General features: G+C 42.6%; 1 protein-coding gene across 1 annotated transcript in view; it reads right to left on the bottom strand.

The window, feature by feature from the left end:
• Positions 1-25,360, bottom strand: part of CTNND2 (catenin delta 2) — a 935,777-nt gene that overhangs the window by 91,903 nt on the left and 818,514 nt on the right. The window contains exons 19-21 of the mRNA XM_039250112.1: positions 24,555-24,728; positions 10,988-11,062; positions 9,807-9,957 (exon numbers count right to left, since the gene is read on the bottom strand). Coding sequence (XP_039106043.1) covers positions 9,807-9,957; positions 10,988-11,062; positions 24,555-24,728 — 400 coding nt within the window. The remainder of the gene's footprint in view (positions 1-9,806; positions 9,958-10,987; positions 11,063-24,554; positions 24,729-25,360) is intronic.

The raw sequence follows: 25,360 nt of genomic DNA, 5'->3' as shown, positions 1-25,360 counted from the left end.
GTTGGGCAGAACTTCCAGATTGTTACCTCAGCGTGGCACACACAGAAAACAAAGTACCTGCAGTGTGTGTGTGTGTGTGTGGGGGGGGGGAGGGTGGTGGTAAGAGCTTGGTGGGACAACAGCTATGTCCTTGGAGGCCATGGATCTGGGTGGGTGGCTGACTCCGGGGCTACCCAGACCTTGAAGCAGAGGGCATCACAATTTCAGCACCCTTGTCACCCATTCATGGTTCACTCTAGCGGGAACTCTGGTCCAAAGTCTCAAGTTGCAGCTTTGCTCACTACAGTCTTCCCCGTGGTCCTGGGATACAGTGGCCCCTCCATGACCATCTGCTGGTGAGAGAAGCCCGTGGGTCGTCTTTCACATGCACACTGGATTCTGGCGTTTTAAGAATAACAAGGTCGCTCCTAAAATAGACCTGACTCTCACGCAGATGCTAGGTGATATCAGTTTCTGGAGTTAATTAATATTCAATTAAAAACTTTAACCCCACTACTGTCCATTTCATGGTGACGACTTTCCTTTTGGATGAGTAAATAAAACTGTTCAAGTGTCAAAGGGAGACTTGATTTTTAAAAGTTTTTTTGATCTATTTGCACATTGAATGCTCTAGTGTTGGACTACTGATGACTTGTAATTGAAAGAGACACATTACACATCACTATATGCCTGCCCCAGCCTGGCTGGTACTGTGTCAAGTTCAGCTACCTATGTTCAATAATAAGGATGATAAAATTTGGCTCAAAGGATATTACGGGCTTTTGGAAACAAGTCACTTGTCCTTTATCGTTCCTCTCCAAAGCCATTTATTTTACCTGACACTGTTCAAAGACAATACAGGGCACAAAACCGAATAGGAAAACTTCATTTTAAATTGGAAAAAAAAAACTCAACATGATTCTTTTTCTGCTGCTTCATTATTGGGCTAAATGGATGATGGGCTTTAAGGAGGGCACTTGTTGGGATGAGCAATGGGTGTTACATGTATGTGATAAATCACCAAATTCTACTCCTGAAACCAAATACTATACTATATGTTAACTAACTTGAATTTAAATTAAAAAAAAAGAAAGAAAGAAAACAATCTGGACAATAAAAAATTAAAAGTACATTGCCTTAAAAAAATACATTTGGGGAAAAAAAAGTTAGGCTTTTCTGCTAGACAGTAAATGAACTTGCATGAACTTTCTTAGTTATAAGAGAATTTCTTGAAACAATTCAGAATATTTTAGTGAATCGCTGCTGGGAATGACTCTTTGCTTCCTCTCTCCTCTTAACCAAGCATCTCTTTGATTCTAGTCTGATAGGTTGAATGGATGAGCTCTATCTTCTCAAGCTTGCTTCTTCTCAAGGAGTGAAGCCTGTTCTTTCTGCTTATGCTAGTTCACACACCAGCATCGCAGGGCCTGGCCAGAGGCTGTACCTCCATCCTTCACCTGCCTCCTGGGTCCTCAGCTTCTTGCCTGAGGCTTGCTGTGTCCTTCTTCCCAGGATGGCTGCCCTGTCTCTACACCATCTGCCTTTTCCTTTTATTGCCTCAAGGGCGGAACCACTGACTGGCACATTCCATATATGGTGCCAGTCTACACACTTTCTTTAGAAGCCAGAACCCCCAGTTAATGGCTGTTCTTGCCTACTCTATAATTCCTCAAATCCAGCACAATAAATACAGTGGAACATAAGCCCGGATGGCTAAAACAGCATTCATCTTTAAAGTCTTCAACTATTTTCTAATCCACTATTTTTAGTATCAGAGAGTAAAAAGATCAATACTTTCCAAATGATTAAACATTTCTTTCTGAAGCGGGCAAGGGGAGAAGATGGTAGTTTACACATACAACGAATTCAATTTAAAAACACAGCTCTGCTAAAACCCTCTGCTATTTTTAGATTCTCAGGATTTGGGGGTAGTCAGGAGATCCGTTCCATTTCTCATGTATTCCCTTCCTAACATCATTTTCTTCTGAAACTGTGTGGCTAGGCATAAAATGAATATCTAACTAGTCAGAGTAAAGTTAGGTGAGTTCTTTTTCTCCCTTTTCTCTGAGGTCTTTAAGTAGAGGTTCTGAAATTTGGATCAACCACAAATTTCAGTCAGTTTTGCTTATTTCCCACATGGAGTATTTCCAAGGGGTGAATCACTAAGTCTCGTTTAATAAAATAATTATCGGCCCTTTGATTTATTTACAACTCCCCTTCCAAGCAATTCTTATCTGCCAGGCACAGACACCAAAATTCCCCAACAGGTGTCCGAAGTTAATTAACGAAGGATCCATGGTGCCACTGGAAAGGAATGCAGCATTCACGAGATTAGGTTCTTGAGTCTGGGGGCTCTAACATAGGCACCTAATCTGAAGATACCAAGTTTTGGCCAAAGCACACAGTTTTCCTGCTGCCTAGAACTTGGCTTGTGAAATCAAGTTATTAAAGAGCCGACAAAGAGTGCTCCAATAAATCACCCTGTCTGGGAAGCCAGGCTTCCTTTTAAAATACTAATTGAAATTGCACGTGTTTTAATTAAAACAACATCTGCCAGGGTCTGAAGAAACACGTTTGAAAAGCAGAGAAGGTATGTCTCTAAAATGTCCTCAAACCTACTTAATAAAGTGAAGCTTACACATTTCCCGGGGTGCAAATAATTCACAGCCTCCCGGTTGCATTGAAGTCTCTAGAGCTTCTTGGTCTTTTTCTAGGCACAGGAGGGATTCCCCAGGGTCAAGAACACAGGTAAGGAAGGTGCACTCATGGCTGTACAATGACTGACCTGTGAGAGGGCTGCCCTGCCCAATGGGATGCCCATATCCCAGAATGTTCTGCCATATGTAAGCCATCTACATGAGATGAGAAAATAAAACACACACACACACACGCACACACACACACACACACACACACACACACACACACACTGTCCCTACATTTTTAGAGCTCTCTGTTCTCTAGTTTTGCTAGGAGCCACTGCGGGTACACAGTGATATTCTCAGTGACAGAGGATGATAACCAAGATGTGTTTCAATCCTGGGCCAAATAATTTAGATAAGCTTTGAAGAAGGACCTCCTGAGTAATATTGCTTCTTCTTGGAGATGGAGAACCTGCTGTAGGTATCTTTTTATTCCCCTGAGAACATGCTTATGATTAAAGAATTAAATAAAAATGTATCCCAAGGTTTGGATGAAGATCATTACCACCAGGTCTATAATTCCATGGATACACATCTCCAAAACTTCAGCTGTGAGATCACTAAATAAAAGGACAGGCTTACTAAGCTATGCAACATTCAGGGCAGTATCGATATAATGAAGAGTCCCTTCCCCCACCCCCATCCCTCAAATTTTCCCAAAGAAAATACACTTCTCCCTAGGTAAAAAAGTGTCATGGAAGAGGTCATTCTATTGACAGAATTCATTATCTTTTCCTTTATTCAGTCTTTATTTCCACTTTAAAGAAACTTTTTATGTTGTCCTTTAAATATGGTCAGCAATCACTGGCTATAAACAGTCTACAGTGGTCAGATAAACTCTTTCACCTGAATATTTAAACATTGTGGCAAGAAAGAAAAAAGCTAGGAGGGGAATGCCTCCAGGTCCTTGACCCCTGGTTCCTCGAATAAATGAAAAGGATCATCTGTAAATCCCCAAAAGGGAAGAGAAACAACAATGGATTTACTGCTTAATGAATAATTAAGTCCCAGACAGGTAATCACCCTTATTTGGTTCATGATTTCACTAGTGTTGGAAAGCATGAGATGTCCACCACTAGGTATACCTGGAGATTTGGGGCTCCCTTCTTCTCCATCTCTCCTGGGCATTACCTGTGTTTGGAGCCAGCAGACTCTTTTAGGAAATGGTTCCTTCCCGACCCCGGAGAGAATCACATTTTGTCTGTGCTCCTTGGAGCTTGGAACCGATCAAGAACGTATTGCTTAGACAGAGGCTCAGCTAACTGATGAAGTGAGTAGAAAGTTAGCTGAAATAGAAGAATGGATCTTATAATATGAATGTGCAGGGCCACCAGTCAAAGAAACATTCTTATAGATCATTCCAGATGTGGTGACCCAACCATCCAAATGATAATAGGGGGAAGCAGCCATGCAAAGCAGAGAGGATGAGGTGAAGGGCTGAGGCAAACTAGGGAAGAGCCAGGTTCATGAGACAGTGGAAGGTTCTTCTGTTCAGTCCGGGGAGGGATGCGGAGGAGTGGGGAGGATGCTTCCAGAGCCCAGCCCTGGCTCGTCTGCCAGAAAGTGTGGCAAGCAGCCACTGCCTGGGAAGCCAAGGGGGGTGCTCTGCTTCTCTGCCAATGCTGCCCACAGAGGTGGAGATAGTCTGCCAACACGAACTTCTGGCAGCCATCAAGGCACACATGGAAAACGTTACTATTTTCTATCCAGTTGCAAGCCCCTTCCAAGGAGGCAGCAGAATGAGTTTGAGCTTGACAAGAGTCCTGGATTTCAGGGATCATCTAAGCTGTCTTTCTTCCCATTCCCCGAAAGGTGTGGAAGGAAGCTGAAAGAGACATTTCCCCCGCCCCTTCCTCTCTCAATGTGGGATTCCCCAAACATCTTCCAGATCATTCTTCAGAATAAATACCAGTGTGTTTCACTCATCAGTGCATTACTTCAGCAAATATATACTGATTGCCTGTTATGGGGTTATGGGCAGAGTAAAGTGCTGGGCGCTGTAGGACATAAAAATAAATATGGGACCTGATCCCTTATCTTATTATCTCACTGGGGGTAATGCCGTGTACGTACGCACAAGAGCCTACAAGGTACACAAACAAAATAATCTAAGATAAATTAAAATATTTCTTATCAGGTTGGTACTATCCACCTCTGCTCTAGTTCAAGGAATGGCCTTCATCAGAAGGTCATCCCGAGCTGAGCTTTGAATGGTGAGCGGGAGGTCCATAAGTGTCTAAGTGGGAATAATGGCACACAACTGGTATGGCTGAAGAGTTCATTAAAAAGCCATTAGAAACAAGAGGCAATTTGCATGGGCAGGGCCTTGAATGGGGGCACCAAGACATTCACAGACTAGATAATCCTGCCCATTGGGAAACTTACTTCCAGTGCCCATGTTATACTAAGTAATGATTTTGATGCAGTCTTGATTTTCTGTGCTGTCTGCAAATGCAGCCAAACAGAACAGTACATATGATGGAATTACCCCCTTTGGGATTATTTTCCATGGATGGATAGCAATGGGTTAATGACTAATGTTTGCCCAGTGACAGATATCTCTTTTGTCTAGTGTTTACATATGTTGTAAGGTTTTTTTTTTTTTTTTTTTGAGTTTCATTTGTTTGTTGGCAGAGAAGGTAGGGATTTGGCTAAAATAAGTATCTTCCATCCTTATCAGGACCTGTCAACATACTTAAATGGATGGCATTTTTTTTATACCTGTTAAAGGGATACAATATTGTTTGCTCTTTTCACTGAAGCAAAGAATTATTACCATTCTTTAAAAAAAATCTTTCTGAAGGATGAAATAACACTTCACTCCGAAGGATAATTAACCTTTTTTGGGGGGCAGCAAAGAAATGTATGCATGTGCACTAACTTGGACTACTGCATCATCACATCATTCAGAAGGATGTGAAGGTCTATCTCCAGACAGAGCGAGGTAAGTAGATACACTTATTGCCCAGTGGCAGAGACAGATACAGAACCACGAAAACCCCAAAATGGGAAGAGGACATTCCTTTTAGATGATCCTCAATAGAGCTGAGGGCCTAGGAGGACCATCGTCTGATAGTTTATTGGGATTTTTCCCAAAATGCGAGTCCTAGAAGACGAACCATTCCTCGACCAAAATGTGGTAGCAGCTCCTCCCCCACTCTAACTAAAAGAACCATCTACAAAGAACTAAACTGAAACCCCAGAACCCGGGACGGGAAAGAAGGGGTTTCTTCTGAATTTTAAACATCCGCATACATCTAGTAAATTTTAGGAGAAAAATGAACTGGTTTTTTAAAATGATTTTCTTTATTAACATAAAATGTTTTTATTTGAAGTTTAATTTGCTTATTTAATGTTTTGCTGATTTGGAGTTCATTTAAAGATGACAGTCAGACAGGGGAGCCTGGGTGGTTTAACTGGCTGAGTGTCTGACTCGATTTTGGTTCAGGTCATGATCTCAGGATCCTGGGATCGAGCCCTATGATTCTCTCTCTTTCTTAAGATTCTCTCTCTTTCTCCCTCTGCTCCTATCCCTCACTCCTCATGTGCTCTCGCTCTCTCTCTCTTTGAAAAAGAATAAAAATTTTAAAGAAATTAAACAAAGATGATGGCCAGATGGGAAGAATTTCACTTTTGTCATTTATTTAGCAAAAATGTATTAAGTCCTACGATGGATCCGGGTGCCCTCTGGGTTCCTGGGCCACCCCAGGGTACTAACGGGACAGAGCTTCCTGCCCTTAGTGGGCAAATGTTCCGGGGGCAGGGAGATGGACAAAATGCAAGACAGAGAAGTGTTATGCTATATGTTAGGAGGTCACCCATGCTGTGGAGAGAAGGGAAGTGGGGAAGGGGGTGAGATTTAAGAATAATGGCCAGAAAAGGTTCTACTGGAAAGAACACCTGACGGATGAAGGCAGACGCGCATGGACACTTGGAGAAGGAGCAGCCTGTTCAGAGGTCCTGAGGCAGGATCGTGGCTCATGTGAACCACATGTGAACCCGTGAATACAGCATGTTAGTAGCAGCAAGAGGGAAGAAGGTGAGGGTGGAGGGGAATCAGAGAGCTGGATTAAGCAGGGCCATATCTGCCTGGTGAGGATTGCACTTCCACTGAGGAGGACAGGACAGGGGTCAAGCTCTGGTTAGGCTTTTAACAGGACCACTCTGGCTGCTGTGTTGAGAATGGACGGTAGGGGGCGAGAGCAGAGGGAATTGCCATGGTAATAACCAGGTAGGTGGGCTATGGTGGGAGTTTGGGGAAGAGTGATCAGATTTGCTGATGGACCAGGTATGGGGACTGAAGAGTCAAAGGGCACTGAAAGGTGCCTCTCCTGGATCATGGCAAGGACAAACTGACGATTGCTGTTGGGGAAGACTGTGGAGGGACTTTGTTAGAAGGAAAGTTAAGAAACTCAGGTCTGGAGATGTATCTGGGATGCCTGTTGGACAGCCAGTATAAGTGCTGGACAGACAGCTAGACCCAGAGATGTGGGATTCGCACCAGGGGTATTCATCTGAGAGTCCTCGGAATACAGATCTTTAACACCATGAAACCACAGGCGGTCACCAAAGCTTTGACCGAGAAGTGACAGAAAAGAGAAGTCCAAGTTCAGCTCTTGGCCGTCGTTGCTGTTCTTCATTCAAAGTCACTGCAACTTTCTTTTCAATACACAAAATTCTGTACAGCATTTCCTATAAAAATCACTACTTTGATACCATATTTAAAGTCAAAGAGCTTGCGGAGGTCACATTTCCTTTCTTGGAGATGGAGAAGGCAGGTGTGTTGGGATTATTTTTGTTGTTGTTGCTGTTGGTGAATTCTGCTTTTCTCATTCAAGAAAGAAGTGATTGATTCCATAAAGCCAGTGACTTGGATATTTTCAGTTCTATTTTTAAATGACTGGCTCCCTTTCCTGGCTGGTGACATTTGATAGTAAAGGCTTAATTTAACATAGGCAATATGGAGCTCCAAATGTTCTTGCCTCAGAGAGAGTCCTAGATAACGGGCCTCTGAGAAAGAAGAGGTGCCTGGAAGCTAGGAAACCAATCAATAGTTCCCTATTTTGTTATATTTTAGTCCACCAAAAGAAATAAAATGTGCAAGCACACAATACCTAGTAGTTAGTATCCAGGCAGTGGACTGATTAGCTATTGATTTTTCCTCCATTTTACACAGGAGCAAGAGGGTTTTATCAGATGCCCCAGCTCTGTCCCGTCTGAAACAACTACATAAGGAAAGGAAGGGTGCATATGGAGCAGGTAATCTTCTAAGTTAATGGCCTAGTTTAACTATACAAAATCCATAAGCAACACTTACGTTATTTTCAAACTAAGTATAAATATCAAATTGTGAGCCTATTTTTCATGGCTTGTAAGACAGCGTGGACTTAACAAGTACTTGCATTCATTAGACAAAGATTCGAAGTCTGTTTTCCCTGTAAATAACTACATGGATGACGGTCCACAGTACTTTTGTTTTTATTGGAGGATATGATAGGTATTATGAAACGGCAGGCAAAAAAGGGGCCGGGTTTCCTGATCACAGAGGGCTTGGAATGCCACGCTCAGGAATGAGGATAGAGCAAATAGAGCCACGTCTCCATGCGAAATTTGTGTATGACATTTAGCCCCCTGCCTGGGACCCCAGCTGCCCCACGAGTGGAATCTCAACCCGCTGCCCATGCTCACCCACTTTCTCCCTTTCCCCCAGCCGAGAGGCGGTGCCATCTGCACCTTTGGCATGGTGGCTCATCTGGCTCCCTGCTACCTGAACTCCACCGACACCTGTTACCTGCACGGAGCCTCGCCAGGCTTCATGAGGCATTGGCCAAAGACCCTACGAGAATCCTCTCTTTAATCTCAGATGCCCTAGCGGGACTGCACGTCTGTCGGGAGGCTTGTGTCTTTTCTGGGGGGGGGGTGTCTCCTCGTTCACCACTCCTCCAGGCATTCGTCAGCCTTGTCATGGGATCTTCCTTCCCCACCTGCAGGGGGAGGAGCCAGGAGGCCTCTCCTACCTGGGCTCCTACCACTCACTCTGCACCAGACACAAAAAGCCCCTTGGTTACCTTGAACTCGCCGCATAGCTCCCAGCTCCCCCACCATTTGCTCTTCTCCTAAATGTCCACAAAACCTACTCTCACCTCCTTCAGGTCTTTGCTCAAATGTAACCTTCCCACAACTATCTTGACTTTGACGTCCCACTTAAAATCACAACCCCTTATGCTGAGTGGGAGAAGCCAGATGCAAACACTCACACATGACATGATTCCATTTACGTGAAATATGCAGAATGGGGATGTCTGTAGAGACAGAAAGGAGACTGTGGCTGCCAGGGTCTTGGAGGAGGGAAAGCTCGGGTGCCTACGTAATAGTTTCAGGGTTTTCTTTACGGCGATGAAAAGGCTTTGGAACTTGATAGAGATAGTAGTTGTGCAGCATTATGAAAATACTAAATGCCACTGTAATGGCGAACCCTGAAGTGATTAATACAATGTTATGTGAATTTCATCTCAATTAAAAAAAATCTCAGCCTCACAATTACGGTTTCACTGATAAAGTCTCTGAGCCTAAAACAGGCATGGAACAAAGTAGGTCATGGATAAACATTTGTTGAATAAATAGATGAATATATGATCTCCTTAATGCGTCATTAATAAAAGATCTTCCCTATTTCTTGAATACCAAATTAGAGGAAGACGAGTCTTTTAAAAATAGGATTAAAGAGCCAGTATGCTCTAATCCAAAACAGATCTTCAAACAGATAGGGGAAGAGATGTGGCATGTAGCCATTAGAATTCCGGTTCACCACGTGGAACGCAAACAAACAACCAGACAGAGATGTAGAGGCTCAGGACACTGGTATCCAGTGCTGAGCTCTGTGGTCGTTTTTACTTTGCAAGCATTAGGAATGTCAACACACACTGTGATTTCCTCTAAATTCTAAAAGAGAGATCAGCGCATTGGATTTCAAGAAGAAGGCTAGCTGGAAGAATGCGACCTCAAATACACGCACTGCTTCTGCATGTGCAGATGTCCTGCCTATGGATTCGGCCACATGCACCCTGCCAGGAAAGGTTTTCATTTCTCACGATTCTGAGACGCTGTGAACTGGGGAGAACGTACCAATGAGCTCCTTGTTTCTGACGTCCAAGGCCATGTTCCGGAGCGCCGTGGCCACCGCGCACACCACACGGTCATTATCTATTCGGAGCAGCTCCACAAGGATAGGCAGGCCTTTCTCTTTTCGGACAGCAGCCCGGATATATACTGACCACTGTAACGAGAGGGAAGGCCAAGGCGTTAGACGTGGAGGTGGAAAACCCTAGAAGCTAATACCACGTGCAGGCTTTCAGACGGCTGTTTACAGGAGCCAAAAAGGATCAATTATCAAGACCTACTTGTAGAACTGGCTGAATGCGGTAGGCATGTACTGAAGTGTCTTAACTTTATTTTCTGCTTTCAGTATGTGGAAGAGGTTTCTGGATTAATCAGTTAGCCACAGTTATTTCTCGGATGCTGGCATTTGCAGTCCTTGACTTGGGCAAGCCATTTGTGTGATCTTGTACCCTTGATGCTTTAAGATATGGAGGTCTAGGACAGGAAGGGTGGGCTGGTTTTTTTGGGGTTAAGAGGAATAAAAAAGAGCTCCAGAAAAGGTAGAAAATGATAAAAGGTTGGGAACAGGTCATTTTTTTTTAAAAAAAAGACTTGGCATTTGGAGGTGGGGTACATAGGTAAAGCAGTGAGCAGACTGTGCATAAGTTGTTGGCTGAATAATAAAAAGTAAATGGGTCAGAAAAAGGTAGGGGTGAGGAGAGGTAAACACGACATTTAAAGTCAAGAGTAAAAACTATAAAAGAATTTTAAGAAAACATTTGGATCAAAATGTATTATGTCTAGGGCCATAATTCAACGTCCAATTTATAAAGTAAGACATACAATTTGTTTTAGATGGGTGGTTGTTGGCTTTAATGGAACACACCTAACCTTCATCTGAAAAGTGCTTGCAACTTCAGGATGATAAAGCATTCAGATGCATTGAACAGAATGCAGGGAGGTCCAGGTTTTCCGGACATTTACATATATACTTTATACTGTTGTACTCTGTTCCACAGAAGAGTATGACCATAAAAACCAAGCAATCTAAGGGTTTAAGAAAATGGCATTCATGACTGAAGGTTTGGATTCTGTGGCAGCGTCCTCCAGGGAACCACCAAAGGTGGGGCAAAGTCCCCACCCCTCCCCCGCCGGGCCCCTCCATCCCCCATTCCCATAGGGGCAGGCACCCCAGAGCTGGCTCTCACCTGTGGCAGGCAGGGAGCCCCCTCTGGCAGTGAACGTAGGGCATACGCCATGCCTGCCACATCCTCAGCCCAGCCCTGCATGAAATATGAGATTAAAAAAACACACAACTTCATCCTGTCCTACGTCAGAAGTCACATTCACATAGTTTCTTATCACCATCAACTCACGCTCTATGCTTTTTCTCCTGCTCCCACTCTGTGCGTCAAGCTCTAGGAAGCCCGAGGGCCTTGGGGAAGCAGACTGAATTCACTAAAACATCTCTTGATTGCAATGGACTATTTCACAGCCCCACTCTCAGAAAGCAATGAAATCAACAGTCAGAATTTCTTAGACGTAGAAAAACCTCAAGGTTTGGAAACTGCTCATTGGAACTTGGGTGTCTGGGTGGGATATCCCTCCTGAGGGAGGGAGGACCTTCATGAAGACAGTACAAAACCACCTTTATGTCATCAGAAATTCCACTTGCAATATGACATGCTGAGACATGCTTTTCATTCACCTCCTCTACTACCTGTGAACCTTCTTGTCTCCAGTGCCCGGAAAAGACTAGAAACCTGAGCTTATACAGCCCACTCATTGTTGGCTTTCTTCCCTAAAACTAAGAAAGGAAGCTAGAAAAAAGAAGAAAATGGAAATCAGATGTAGGGTCAATGTCCATGTATTGTAAGATAAACATTAACAATAAACTTTACTGCTGGGGTGATATTCTGGACCTTTGAAGACACCACAGGGAATGTTCTTGGTCACCTGAGCAGGTTGAAGTATAAGTCCTAAAGATGACTTCTTTGGTACCTCATTCTAGGTGCAGGAAGCTGCCTTGTGCATTATTGATCTCTCCTAGTTCCCCAAGTCCCTAGGAGCTTGGCACTAGTATTCTTATTTTGCAGATGGGGAAATCTAGACACAAAGATGTTAAATAACCTTCCCATAAGGGTCACCTGCACCTGGTCCTGTCACTCCACTTCTGCATCTCTTTATGATGCCGACAATACTTCCTCCTCTGCCATCACCTCTCTCTAAGAGTAGCTGAGCCTAATCCTCTATGCTAAGTCTCCCAGACACTGCCTCACCCTCCCCTCCATCCTACTACATGTAGACAGAGGAGAACCTGGCTGTATCTGAAATGACCTAAGAAAGGAAGGCTTTGACTTTGTTTTTTCTTCTTAGAAGTTCGGCTATTAACATCCCTCCCATGTTGGATGGAAAGATGATCTGGTGTTTGGAAAATAATGACAATCCTTAAGCTTTCCTGGGAAGTGATTTTAGAGTAACCAAAAAATGGCTATCTATAGCCAAAAACGTGTATGAGTTATAGATATGACTTTTTGGTGTGAGAAAATGGTCAGCAACAGTGGTATGTTCTTCCTAACTGAAAAGAGATAATTAGAGAATGGATTTGATCTTACATTATTGATACACAGAAAATAACTTCTATTTTGACACTTTTAGTTCTGTGTGCTTGCATGTACAGTTGACCCTTGAACAACACAGGGTTTGGGTTACTGACCCCCTCTGTGGTCAAAAATCTGCGTAAAGGTTTTGACTCCCCCCAAACTTAATAGCCTGCTGTTGACCTAAAGCCTTGCCAACAACACGAATAGTAGATTAACACAGGTGTTGTATGTTATATGTATTTATACTGTATTCTTATAAGAACATAAGCTAAAGAAAAGATATTATTCAGAAAATCATAAGAGATAATACATAATGTCTTATAATACAGATAATACAGTACTGATGTATTTATTGAAAAAAGTCCATGAGTAAGTGGACCTGCATAGTCCAAACTCATATTGTTCAAGAGTCAACTGTATATGAAAAATTCCCAATATTAACTCTATATAGGACAACTCAGAATACATTATTTACATTTCGCTCAAGAGATGTTGCAAATTTCCACACGTTTTCTTGACATGCAAAGCTACATGACAGCGATGGCTCCTAAATAGTAATCAGTCTTGGGGTAGATCATGTGTAACCCATGCATGTAACCTCCATGAAGCCCAGCATGAAGGAGTGAAAGAGTGCAGGGTGGAAAGAGAGAAAGTGATTCAGTAAATGGGGAATATTGCATTGGTGCCCTCAACATAGAAACATGAACTCATGTAGAGGTTTTCTGGAAAAGAAGTAAGTTGTCTTGAAAAGCATGGCAGTCTCTGTGGTGGTGAGAAAGGTATCCGGGTTGCCAAGAGTTTGGTAACAGAAATAAAAGTAGGAGTGTTGCTGGAATAAAAATTGCTGAACAAGAGAAAAAAACGCATCATAACTCATTGTGGCTGAGGTGGAAATCTTTGGGTGGAACCTTAACTTCCTGTAAGTGGAGCATGAGAGCATTGTGCACAGAGCACACTATGGAGGGAAGTCTATACAGTATAGAGGGAAGGGCATGGACCAGGATGCCTTTAAGAAAAGTGGTCCATGAACCAAAGAGACGATGTTTGATGATTCAAAAAGAGAAGAAGGGAGAGGGGAAGGAAGAAGAGGGGGAAGGGGAGGGGGAGAATGACGAAGAAGATGGAGGAGGAGGATCTGGTCCAGGAGGAAAGAGCACAGACATGTCTCAAAGTCTTCTTGGCGAGATGCTTTCCCAGTGATGATCTCAGGAGAGCCATGAGCCCTCAAAATATAGCCGCTAAAACAAACTTAACACTTAAATCAACTTCAGGTACTGCTCTAATGCCTTTATATGTATTAGCTCACTTAATCCCCATCTCTACCCTATGCAGTAGGCAGTATGGTAACTTCCACTTTGCAGATGAGGCAAGGGAGCCACAGCAAGGCCTCACAGCCTGCAGACGCTTGAACCCAGAGAGCGCTGTCCCAGAGTTGGTGCGCTCGGCCACCATTCTCATCTGCCTCTCAGAGAGACATCGGCACTCATAGTTGATATAATCTTTACAAAGGCACCAATTAATCTTGGTTTAATAATCAATGTTATTACCTCGGACTTGCAATAACCTATCTGCCACTCCTCAAAACTCCTGAGTTAAAGACGCTTCAAGTGCTATCAATGGGGCCACGGGACATTTCAACACTGTCATGAGAACAGCTTGCCCAGATTGCAGACCTGATACAAGAAGTTGTGTGTAATTGGAATTACAAAGAGAAAGGCCTAGTTTGTGTCAGGAAAGGATGCTTCTACACATGTGATGCAACAGTAATTCAAACCACTAAATGCTGTTTCTCCTCCTTGCTTATAGCTCTTGAAGAAAGGCTCTGCTGTTACTTGGCCCAAGGAGGTGTTTTCAGGATGGGGCAGAGCATAAAGCAGTGAATGCTGACTTTAAGGGTGGAGGACAAAGATGTAGGTAAAAGGCTGGACGTATCTGGAAAGGAATGAGAATACGCAGAAGACAGTTTGCCATCTCCTCAGTCAACACAGAGCCTCCAAGTCCTGGAGAGACAGGATCCAAGTTGGAGAGGAAGCGGGAGGTGTGAGAGCATTGTGGGGGCTCCCACCTGAGGCTCCCCCAGACAAGTCCTGCTCTGTGTGAGGGGATGACAATGATCCCTGGAAGATGGAAGAAGGGCTGAGATGACCAAGGCTCTGCTGCCCGTCCTGACCACCGCAGTGTCTGTCCAAGACTCAGGCAAGTCCCTGCATCATCATGGAGTGGGGGGCCACGGAGCAGTGGCAACAGACTCGGGGGGCAGGGAAGGGATCCTGTGGCCCCGGTGTGGCATAGGGTAGCCTCTGAGCATTTCTGTTGTCTCCGGTGGGTGGGCCATGTAAGTTAGCTGAGGAGAAAAGGCTAAGGACCCAGGGCTGCAGAGGGCGTAGTTGGCCAGCAGAGGGGACACATCAGAACAGCAGGTGTAGACGGTGCTTGCCTGGGTTAAGGAGAGGATGCTGTTGCATCTCAGGGGAGCTTAATAGTTGTGGGGGCGGGCAGCAGTGGGCCAGGAGAGCGCCTTGGACTACAAAGAGTCCAATCACCAATCATCATATCCCATCTGAAAGCCCAACAGGACAAGAAAGTTTGTCCTGAGCAAGAGGCAGCTTAGGACAGAGATGATGCCACACTGAGAAACAGACCCCCAATCCCTGTCACCTGCAGGGATATTTCTGCGAGACCCCCCAACCCCCAAGTATGGCATCAACCGCAGGGGGCAGGAGAGCATGAAGGCTGACAAACATAAATATGGCCAAGTGTTAAGCCATTTGAGTTTACCTAGAAATGTCTAGATTGTTTCTTTTCTTTTGTTTGCTTTTTGCGTTGGACAAAATGAGAACACAGAGATGAAACCAAACTGAATTACACGAGGTTTTATTCAACAATGTTCCTCACTGTCCACATGGAGGATTTGGTAATAAAGTGAAGGCAGGGTTGCCTGGGGCTCAGTCGGTTAAGCTTCGGCTCAGGATATGATCTCACGATTCGTGAGTTCGAGCCCCACGTCGGGCTCTGTGCTGACAGCTCAGAGCCTAGAGCCTGCTTCAGATTCTGTGTCTCCCGTTCTGCCCCTCCCCTGCTTGCGAGTGCACACATGCACTCTGTCTCTCTGTCTCTCTCTCTCAAATATAAAGACATCAAAAAAATTTTTTTTAATTTAAAAATAAAGTGAAGGCAATGCTTTTTAACCCTTTCAACTCTGGCTACCTCAATTCTCAGGATTCTCAGGATCCACAATTCAGTGGATTCTCAGGAGCTTCACTTTTCAAATTCTCAGCCCAGCCATGAACAGGATCAATGGCTGTAATTTTCCCCCAAATTTCTCCCCTGTTAAGCCCTGGTTAAGGCTGACTTATCTTCCTAAAAGAAGATTAACAGTGTAATTTAACTAGCTTTTCCCTCTTGAAATCCTAATAATTTGCTAAATAATTAGAGACAAGGTTCTCTTTTTAGTACTAAATATTCTATTAAGAAGCTGAACCCATGTTAGTGCTAAACTTCTGACTGTCGATTAATATCTCTATTCACATTAAATATTAATATTTTTGATTCATATCTTACAAGTTCTCCTGCTTTACAAGTATAGTCTGTGATTAAATGGTTTCTGTTGCATGACCGTTTTCCCATTGAATTCCTTTATCAAATCCCCTACTTTTCCTTTTGATGGGGTAAAGAAAAGTCACATTTCAAACCAAATCCTTCCAAACATAATTTCACCTTTCCGATGCATTTTGGCATCCTCTAGTGCCGCCGGACCACGATATACTAAAATCCTACAGCTGTACAATGAACAGTAAGTTGCAATGAATTTTGCACAGACTACACGGGCTTTCGAAATCTGTTTCTGAATTCACTTGTGGCATGTTATTTACCACAGCCCTTCATTCTCATAAGAGGGCAGAAAGTTAAAAAAAAAAAAAAAATCTCCTTCCTCTGTCTCATTTTAGCTGACAGTTTACTATAAAAAGAAGGTTCAAAATATTCAGAACTTGTGTGGCTTTTGCTGCATGCCTCACATTATTCTCTCAAGTGTGGATTTCTATCTGAATTACCACGTTCATACAGGACTGTGGCTGGTGACTGCAGTGGGATTGATGAAGCGCTGGGAAACTTTGCCCCAAGGCCCTTCAAATACTGGGGTTTGGCTGCAGTGGAGACAGGACACAGGTGTCCCCTGGTGAAATTCAGATCTTGCTGCAGGGTTACATATTTTTCCTTTCAAAGCCCATTTTAAACTTAAAAAAAATGTTTTATTTATTTCTGAGAGAGATAGAGACAGCATGAACAGGGGAGGGTCAGAGAGAGCCGGAGGCACAGAATCCGAAACAGGCTCCAGGCTCTGAGCTGGCAGTCAGCACAGAGCCCGATGCGGGGCTTGAACCCACGAACTGTGAGATCATGCGTGACCTGTGCCTAAGTCGGATGCTTAACCAACTGAGCCACCCAGGCGCCCCTCAAAGTCCATTTTAAAAGTTGTATCTGTAATGAGGAGGACTAGCGAGGAGTCCCTTGTGTCGTTAAACCAACTCATCAGTTTAATAAATTAAATTTTTAATTAAGGTAATGGCAGCCATGGCTTAGCTAATGTGTTTGTTTGTATGTTTAAACTGTAAGTCAGGTTTAGTGCAAAGACTGAATTTAGTGCAAGTGTTTATGCAATGGTGAAAATATTAATGTGCAAGCAAGAGAATTTCCTGGGGGGGTGGGCGGCAAAGCATTTCGATACACTTTGGTTGTAAGAACAAATAAAGAAGGTCAAGCTCACATAAAAGTGAGGCAGAAGATGCATTCACTCAACTGACTGTCACAAGTACACCTGTCCCCCTAACTCTCAGACTGTCTCAAGGATCAGCAATTCTCAGTGAAAAAACATACCTTTAAGAATGGACCTTTCTGAACACAGAGAGTCTTTTTTGGTGAATGTTATCAAATATGTCTACACTGTGTGCAGATGGTATTCAGAAATGCCTTCTGGGCAACAAAATGTGACCCTGTTAGATCACAGGCGTGGTGTGTCTGAGAGGAAGAATGCCACAGACCTGGCATGTTCATTAGTCACAGGGCTGTGGAAACCTCCCACCGGGAAGGGGAGATGGGCAAGAATGAATGTTCATGAGAGCCTGCTTTCTCCTCTGCTTTTTGACAATGAGGATGGTGACTGAGAAGTGCAGGCAAGGCGAACTTGGTGATTCCTTATTCAATATAGCAAAATAAAAGTAATTTAATTGTTTTTCATCCTCACTTATTAGACACTAAATCAGAAAGCCTTTCCTTCATCATATCCCTCCTTCTTTTTCTTTATAAACATGGACCCTCATGGGGAGAAGGAGTTACATTTTATATTTTTCTTTTGGATCCAGAAAACATGTTATTCGGGGGATATTAAGTGCAGTCTGGAGGGACCATGCTGATACAAACCCTCTCAGTGTTGGAAATACAAGGCACAGCTTTTGTTAAAGGCCCAGCTGGTAAGGCACCTAGAGCTCCATTGGTTTTTTTCCTAAGATATTAAGTGTTTTATTTTGTAACATAAATTGGATATATTAGCAAATCTCTGTTCCTTTAGAATGAAGAATTTTACTCTTTTTGAATCTGGATTCAGATTACTTTATGCCTAGGAGTTGTTATTATTCATTGTCAGTGGGGTATGAATGTATAGAAAGCATTTGTCTACCAGAGGTTCGGAGTGGAGCCCAGATTATGTGAGAAGGACACACAGGTATGATTTTGACTTTCTTAAGAGAACATGTCTGGTTGTGGATTTGTGTTCTTTTCCCGCTTCCTGCTGGTAGGTGGTGACCACAAGAGTAGTCTTGGAAGTTGCACGTTGACGATGGAAGAACAGCTGTTGTGAGCAGGGGTGAATTAATTCATGGAGGGGATCTTCCCTCCTCACACACCTGCCCATACCTGTTACATCAGAGAAGATAACTTCCGTCTTCTATGTTCAATTAGTCCTTGCATATTTGGGACCTCATAGCCACTAGCATCCCTCTTAAATAATGAGATCTGCTAGGGTACGACAATGAACTCTAATCGTGGACTCCTAGCCCTAAGGCATTGGCCCATGAGGTTGGCAGTGTGCTTCCTTATTCCTGAACTCTTTCTTGTCAAATGGACTCTAGGAACACTCTTGTGGCTTGTGAAGATACACACTTTTGTGTATATATTCCTATCACAACATCCATAATGGTTTTTGAACTTTTTGTTTACATGTTTATTATACTGGAAGGTACCAGGGAGAAGGTACCAAGCCAAACTTAGCTTCTTATATCAATTGACTTCCAACTAACACCTCACAATTGGAGATTTAAAAAAATATTTAACTGATCAAAGATAATATCAGGTTGATTTCTAGAATCTAATGCCTGTTAGTTAAGAATAGAATTCTCCCCTGAAAGGAACTCTATAAACAGAATCAAAGCCACTACAATTTTTGATAGGGCCAGCAAGTTGTAACCACCTCCTCAAAAACGCTGTTAGGGCTTAAAGTGATCACATGCTCCTTTACTAGTCTTTTCTAAAGCCAAGCTAATCCCTTAATCCTGTGGTCCCTGTGTGTGGGGTTAGAACCTGATACGGGGGCTATGAGTACTTGCTTATCCTCTGGACTGCAAGAACAGAATACTGAGTGGCATGTCCTGAGCCCCATAGCTCTGATGATGCGAGAACAAGTTACCCTGAAGTTTTTGTTTGAATTCCCTCTGCCCCAACTGCTCAGATAATTAATAATGCCAGGTCCCAGGTTATCCCATGTCTTAAACTGTGTTCAAGTGGGGCTCAAATGGGGATTATTTTATTGATCACTTTACAACTGTTCTATGTATAATCTGTGTCCTGGGTGTTCCTTTAAGAATAGGTCCTGTCTGGTAGATATCAAGCCAGAATCAATTTTTTATGTAATTGGGCCCAGCAGATTCTGAATGTTGCCTCACTGTTTTCTCATTGCCATTGTTGCTGATGAGAAATCAGCTGTCACTCTTCTTTGTGACAATGACAGAGTAACACACAATGTTACTCTCTGGCTAATTTTAAGATGTTCTCTTTACTACTGATTTTGAGCAATTTGACAGTACAGTTTCTTCATGCTTGGGTTTCCTTGAGCTGGCCTGGATCTGTGAGTTTAGGGTTTTCATTGGATTTGGGAAATCTTCAACTATTATTTCTCCATTTATATTTTCTGTTATCTTTTGTCTCTCTCTCCTTTCCTTTGGAGATTATTTTTTAAAGAATTCTTAAAAAACTTTAATTTGAGAGACTGGAAGAGAGTGTGTGTGTGCAAGTGGCAGAGGGGCAGAAAGAGAGGGTTTGAGAGAGAATTCCAAGCAGGCTCTGCAATCTCATCCCTGAACCTGATATGGGGCTTGATTTCACGAACTGTGAGATCACGACCTGAGTTGAAATCAGGAGTCAGATGCTTAACCAACTAAGCTGCCCAGGCGCCCCACCTTTGGCAATTCTAATGACATGTATATCAGGTCACTTGAAGTTCACCGATAGTTTCTTTTTTTCTTTGTGTTTCATTTTGGGTATTTTCTGTTCAGTTTGTTAATCTTTTCTTCTGCAATGTCTAACCTTCCCATTAATTCCATCCCATGTGGTTTTCATTTCACACACAGTATTTACAACTCTAGAAGTTTTATTTGAGTCTTACTTAGTTTCCATGTTCTAATTACCTTCTTGAACACAAGGAATACAGTGATAGTAACTACTTGTCTGCTACTGTTAACATCTGTATCACTTCTGAGTTGCTTTGGAAGGGTTAAGTTATCTCCTTACTATGAACTACATTTTCCTCTTTATTTGCTTGTAGGGTTATTTTCAACTAGAGACCAGACATTCTTAATTTTAATCTGCTGGGTGCTGCATACCTTTTTTATTTTTAGAGATATTTTTAAGCATTGTTCTAGGATTCAGTTAATTTGGAAACTGTTGCTATTTTTGGATCTTACTTCTAAGGTTTTATAGGAAAGACTAGATCATACTTAGTCCAGGGCTCATAATATGCTTTGTATCAGGAGACAAGACTCTCCTGAGCACCTACCCAAGTGGCCCGTGAACTATGAGGTTTTTCTGTCTCGTTATATCCACCCCTGTGTGGGCCAAGTTTAATTCTCCCTAATTGCACGAGCTTCTTTTCTCTGCTTTGGCCATTCCCCTCACATGCATGCACTGAGAGTTTTCTGCTGAATATTTGGGGGGGATCCTCTGTGTGTGACCTTCTCCTCTCTGGTACTCTGTCCTATGAATTCCAGGCACCTTGGCCTCCCCAGATGCCCAGCTCCATCTCCTTAGCTCAGGGTGTGCCGAACTCCTCTGGATTTTCCAGACCTTGGGCCATGGGCTGCAGGCTCTCTCAAGGCAGGTGCTGGAGCAGTCAGAGGGCTCACCTCGCTTGTTTTCTGTCCCTCCAGGATCGTTGTCCTTCATCGGCTAATGAATGCACCTTCATCGGTGTCTTAAAAACCATTGTTTCTTATATTTCTTTAGGTTATTTGTTGTTGTTGTTGTTGTTGTTGTTGTGATTCTTCCTTAAAAGTAGGTAAACCTGGACCCTGTTACTTCATCTTGACATCATGGCTGGAAGTGGAAGTCACCCCAGGTTTAGCTGTTTCTATAACTTAAGGCTTTGGAAATCCCACCATTCAATGACAATAATGAAAGTAATGCCAAACTACCAAAAATACAGGTTTGTTTACTCTATAGTGGAGTTGGATGCATATGGCACTTAGAATACAAGTGCGGCCCTTGCAATCAGGACCACCTACTGGGGTCTTGTGGGGAAGAAATCACCAAGTCATGCGTGGTTAAGGCCAGTGACTTGGTTACGACCTGGATCCTCCCCATCTCCTCCTGCTCCTCACGTTGGGCCCGTCCTTGCCTTGCCTCAGGCTGGTCGTCATGTCCAACTGAGTATGTTGTCTCTGGGAGCCTGCTGATTGGGCAGGGTCTTCAGATAACCTCCGTGTTTATTCTGACCCAATTCCTAACGCCCTAGGCATCGTGCTTCGTGCCCCATTTTTGCCATCATCTTTCAAACCTTTCTTTCTTTTTATTTGAACTTTATGCTTGACATCATACCATTAACTAGAATAAGACAACTGTCAAACTATGGTTTCTACTTTTACTTGTTGTACGCCACTGATGCCTGAAAAAGTGAACGTTTACATGATACTCCAACTGCTAAGCTACACTAAATTCACTGTCCTTGTCAAGGCTGCTGTCCCCGACTCTAGGGACAAGTCTGAAATTTCCCAGTTCTCTTATTTTTTATTCATTTTGGCCACATGGCCAGAGATTCTGTTTCCTTCTTCACTACATTTATGTTGCTATCGTGTTACCTCATTAAACATTAATAGCTTAATATCTGGGTATCTCCTTATTCTATCTCTTTTAGAAAGTAAATAAAATAAATAATAGATTCTTTGAAAATGGTCAGATTTTAGGGGAAAGTGGAGTGTACAAAGATATCTAAAATGTCCGACGTAATAATAAGTGCAGAATATATTTCTATAGTTCAAACCTTAGGTGTTCATAAAGTTCAATTACAACAGAAACAACCAGTAAATGTGAGTTGAAAGAGCATTCATTCACATTTTGGAAATCTCTAAACTACTATATCCAATTGTTTCAATATTCTGTGACAAACAAAATAATTGTACTGTAAATGAAAATAAAAGTAACCAAAGTCCGTGTTGACTGTGAAAAAAATGTATCACTCTGCTGCCTTAATACCGTTATGTTTTTCTGGTGCTCATAAACCAAGTAATGAGTCTCTTAAAGTTTAAAAAGCACTTAAGACCATTATGAGGATCTAGTTTGCTAGTCAATTTGTTACAGAAAAAGAGTGTGCATGATCTTCCTATAAAGAGAAGTTATTGTTTCAGATGATGAGGTCTATAAAAAGCTGTCTCTATATAGAATTCTGGTGCTTTACGCTTCACATTTCTGCTTTTGTTTGGGTCATAAAAAGTTAAGGACATGAAAAAAAAAGGCACTAAATTTCAACAGTTGCTATAAAAATACATTCTTAGTACTCTAGGTTTCAGATGGTAGCCCTGTCTGCATGAAACTTGATGCCAGTGTGAGTCTTAAATCAATGTTTTAATCATTCAAGACTTTTTCTTAAATAAAATCTATTTTTGAAAAGGAAGGATTTCTCAGTTTATTTTTTTTTGTACAAGTTATTTTCAGTCTTTTAAAAATTATAACACTTAACCAGCATTTAGCTTAATGATGACCTTCTTAAACTGGTTTAATGATTCTTCTTAAATCACCACTATGGATTGTCTATTTTCCCTTCCCACATATTTCCTTACCATTTAATATGATATGTTAATAAATTATACAGGAACTGAAGATACTGTGCCAGGCTATTATGCAAGCTTGTGTATTTGTATTAAGAAAACTCTTATGTAAATATAAACAAATAAATAAATAAATAGATAAATTTATAACTACAAACTCATATTCCTTAGCAGCCCCTCGCCTTGCCTGAGGGCTATTCCATTTTTCTACAGTTATTAGGATGAAGAATGCTTCTTATAGGTAAAGTTGACAAAACTTTTGGCCATACACAATGACAACCCATTGGCCCGTGGCATCCTGCTACCATCCTTCCATCTGGGGTCATGATTGATCTGGAAGCAGTGACATGAAGCAGCCACAGTATTCTCTATCTAAAACTGGCACATCTGAGCAATAAGGTGCTATAATTTTCTTGGGCTCAGAAAGCCCAGAAAAGGTAGAGGCTAGGTTTGAGTTGTAATTTGAATCAGTGCTTCTCAAATTTAGAAGGAGATAGATCTAAGAGTTAGTTCAAGGAAGTGATTTCCATTATTACCTCTTCCCTAATCATGCAAGGCCCTGCTCTAGAATTCCACCTGATGTGACTCAATTTTTGAAGTTTTTCTCTGGTTGAAAGCAAAAGATAACTTCGCTTCAAGTCTAGTTCAACCTGAATTCTTTCTGAACACCATTAGAGACACACTTATGGACACGAAGGAAAGGGACAGTGATGTTCATTCCTAAGACTCTCAAAAGAAGAGACGGGTCTGCCTATACATCAGCAGGCAGCCCCTGGGAGGTGTTGTCAAGGGCTGGTCCCCAAGGGCTGGGGTGTCCCACCCGAGAGAGAAGGTATTGCTGCAGCAATGGAAACAAAGAATGACAGAAGGAGAAGACACAAGAAGGCAGATATTGGAAGCTATTGCAAGAAAGGAGAATGCAGTTGCATGACAATGCTGAGGACAGTATGTGCGGTGCCTATGGTACTGAGCTTCGGAGAATTCTCTGCGTCTTATTAACATTGCTTTAAAGAAAGTGAATGTGAGACAGTGACTTATGAGTATCCCAAGGCCCAGGTTTTTATATTAAATGAATGAAAAACAGATGGTAGAGGTTCAAACTTCCTCTTATGATATATTCCCCATATGCCCTCATTCTTTCATTTGATTACAATCTTTTATGCAATATGACAAGTTAGCTCACGTAATGGTTAGTGATGAAACTGAGGAATTCTTTGCTCTGGTGAATTCTTTTCTACCCAGAATGAGGGTCATGGGAATTTTCCATGACAACCAATCAGGAACAGTGTGTATTTTCAAGAACTCAGAGAAAAAGGCCCTCTTAATCTCCTTCCCCGTTGTACATTCGCTTTAACATTCTGGCTAAAGTGACCCGGCAATACTCTTCTCTGTGAGCCCATAGGTTAAAAATGAAAGAGATTTTTTTTTTTTTTTTTGCTTTGAGGACTGGGCCAACTACAACATTATAGGGGTCTGCATGGGTTTTGATGCAAGGTTTTGGGTGTTAGCTTCCTTAACAGTCAACAATAGCAATAGCTTTGAAAAGCATCAACATGTCACAATCTCCCCTGAAAACAAAATCGCTCAGCTACCCAGATAGAATGGAAAGCATATCACAGCATTTTCCATGACCATACTTACAACTACTCATCTATATTTTGTAGCAATCTTTAAGGGCTTCCGAGTCCTTGAGAGTTTTTAAAAGGAATACCTTTCTATGTCCACCAGCTCCATGGAGCTGGTCTTTCTCTAACATCCTCAAAAACTGTATTGGGGTTGCATATCTCAAAACTGGATTCCTGTTTCTTCCTAAGGACATGCTCATGATTCCAGATTTCCTCTTTACGGTAATGAACTAGTCATACCTTCCAGCTCCCCGCAGCCAAGTTCTGCAGGGCCCCTGCTGCCCCCTCCAGCGTGTCTGCGTTTGAGCACTCAGAGAGCAGTGTGAGGTAGGGTTTGACTATTGACGGGTGCCAAAGCATCTGGATCCCTTTTGGTGGTTCTGCACAGTCTGGAAGAGGTCCTACTCCATCCCACTGGTGGAAGAAAAATAAGAGAGCAAACATTTTTATTATCATTACACTTCCCAACTCGGCCTTCTGTAAGCATTACACACAAAAACAAAGACACGCGGAACATCTGGTGAACATCTATTGCGTGTGGGGTGACGCTTTTTAAGTAAGCCCACAACGAGAGAGCTATGCTTGCCCACCCAGAGCTTATGATGGAAAGTGGAAGGCGGCGGTGCATGTACCTAAGTGAATGTAATTGGCAGGCGAACGCATAAGCTCTTTAAGGACGGTGCCAGCACATTGCTGTGAAAAGGAATAGGAAATAAATTACTTTTGGTGGGTAGAGTGGACAAAAGCTACGGTTCAAGGCAGCATGTCTTAAAGTTAGCATGCTACCGGCATAACACAGTACAGAGTAATACTCAAATGCCCTCCCTTCTTTTATCTATTTATTTCTTTTCATTTTTTTTTTTTTTTTACAAATAGTTTATTGTCAAGTTGGTTTCCATATAACACCCAGTGCTCACCCCACCAGTGCCCTCCTCCATGCCCATCTCCCCCCTCTCCCCCCACCCCCATCAGTTTGTTCTCAGCATTCAAGAGTCTCTCATGGTTTGCCTCCCTCCCTCTCCCCCACTATTTCCCCCCTTCTTCTC

This window comes from Hyaena hyaena, unplaced genomic scaffold (genome assembly GCF_003009895.1).
Source record: "Hyaena hyaena isolate Hyena2069 unplaced genomic scaffold, ASM300989v1 scaffold_360, whole genome shotgun sequence".
In the NCBI taxonomy this organism is placed as follows: domain Eukaryota; kingdom Metazoa; phylum Chordata; class Mammalia; order Carnivora; family Hyaenidae; genus Hyaena; species Hyaena hyaena.
The sequence above is the reverse complement of the archived record's forward strand: the minus strand, read 5'-3'. Positions and strand labels throughout refer to the sequence as shown.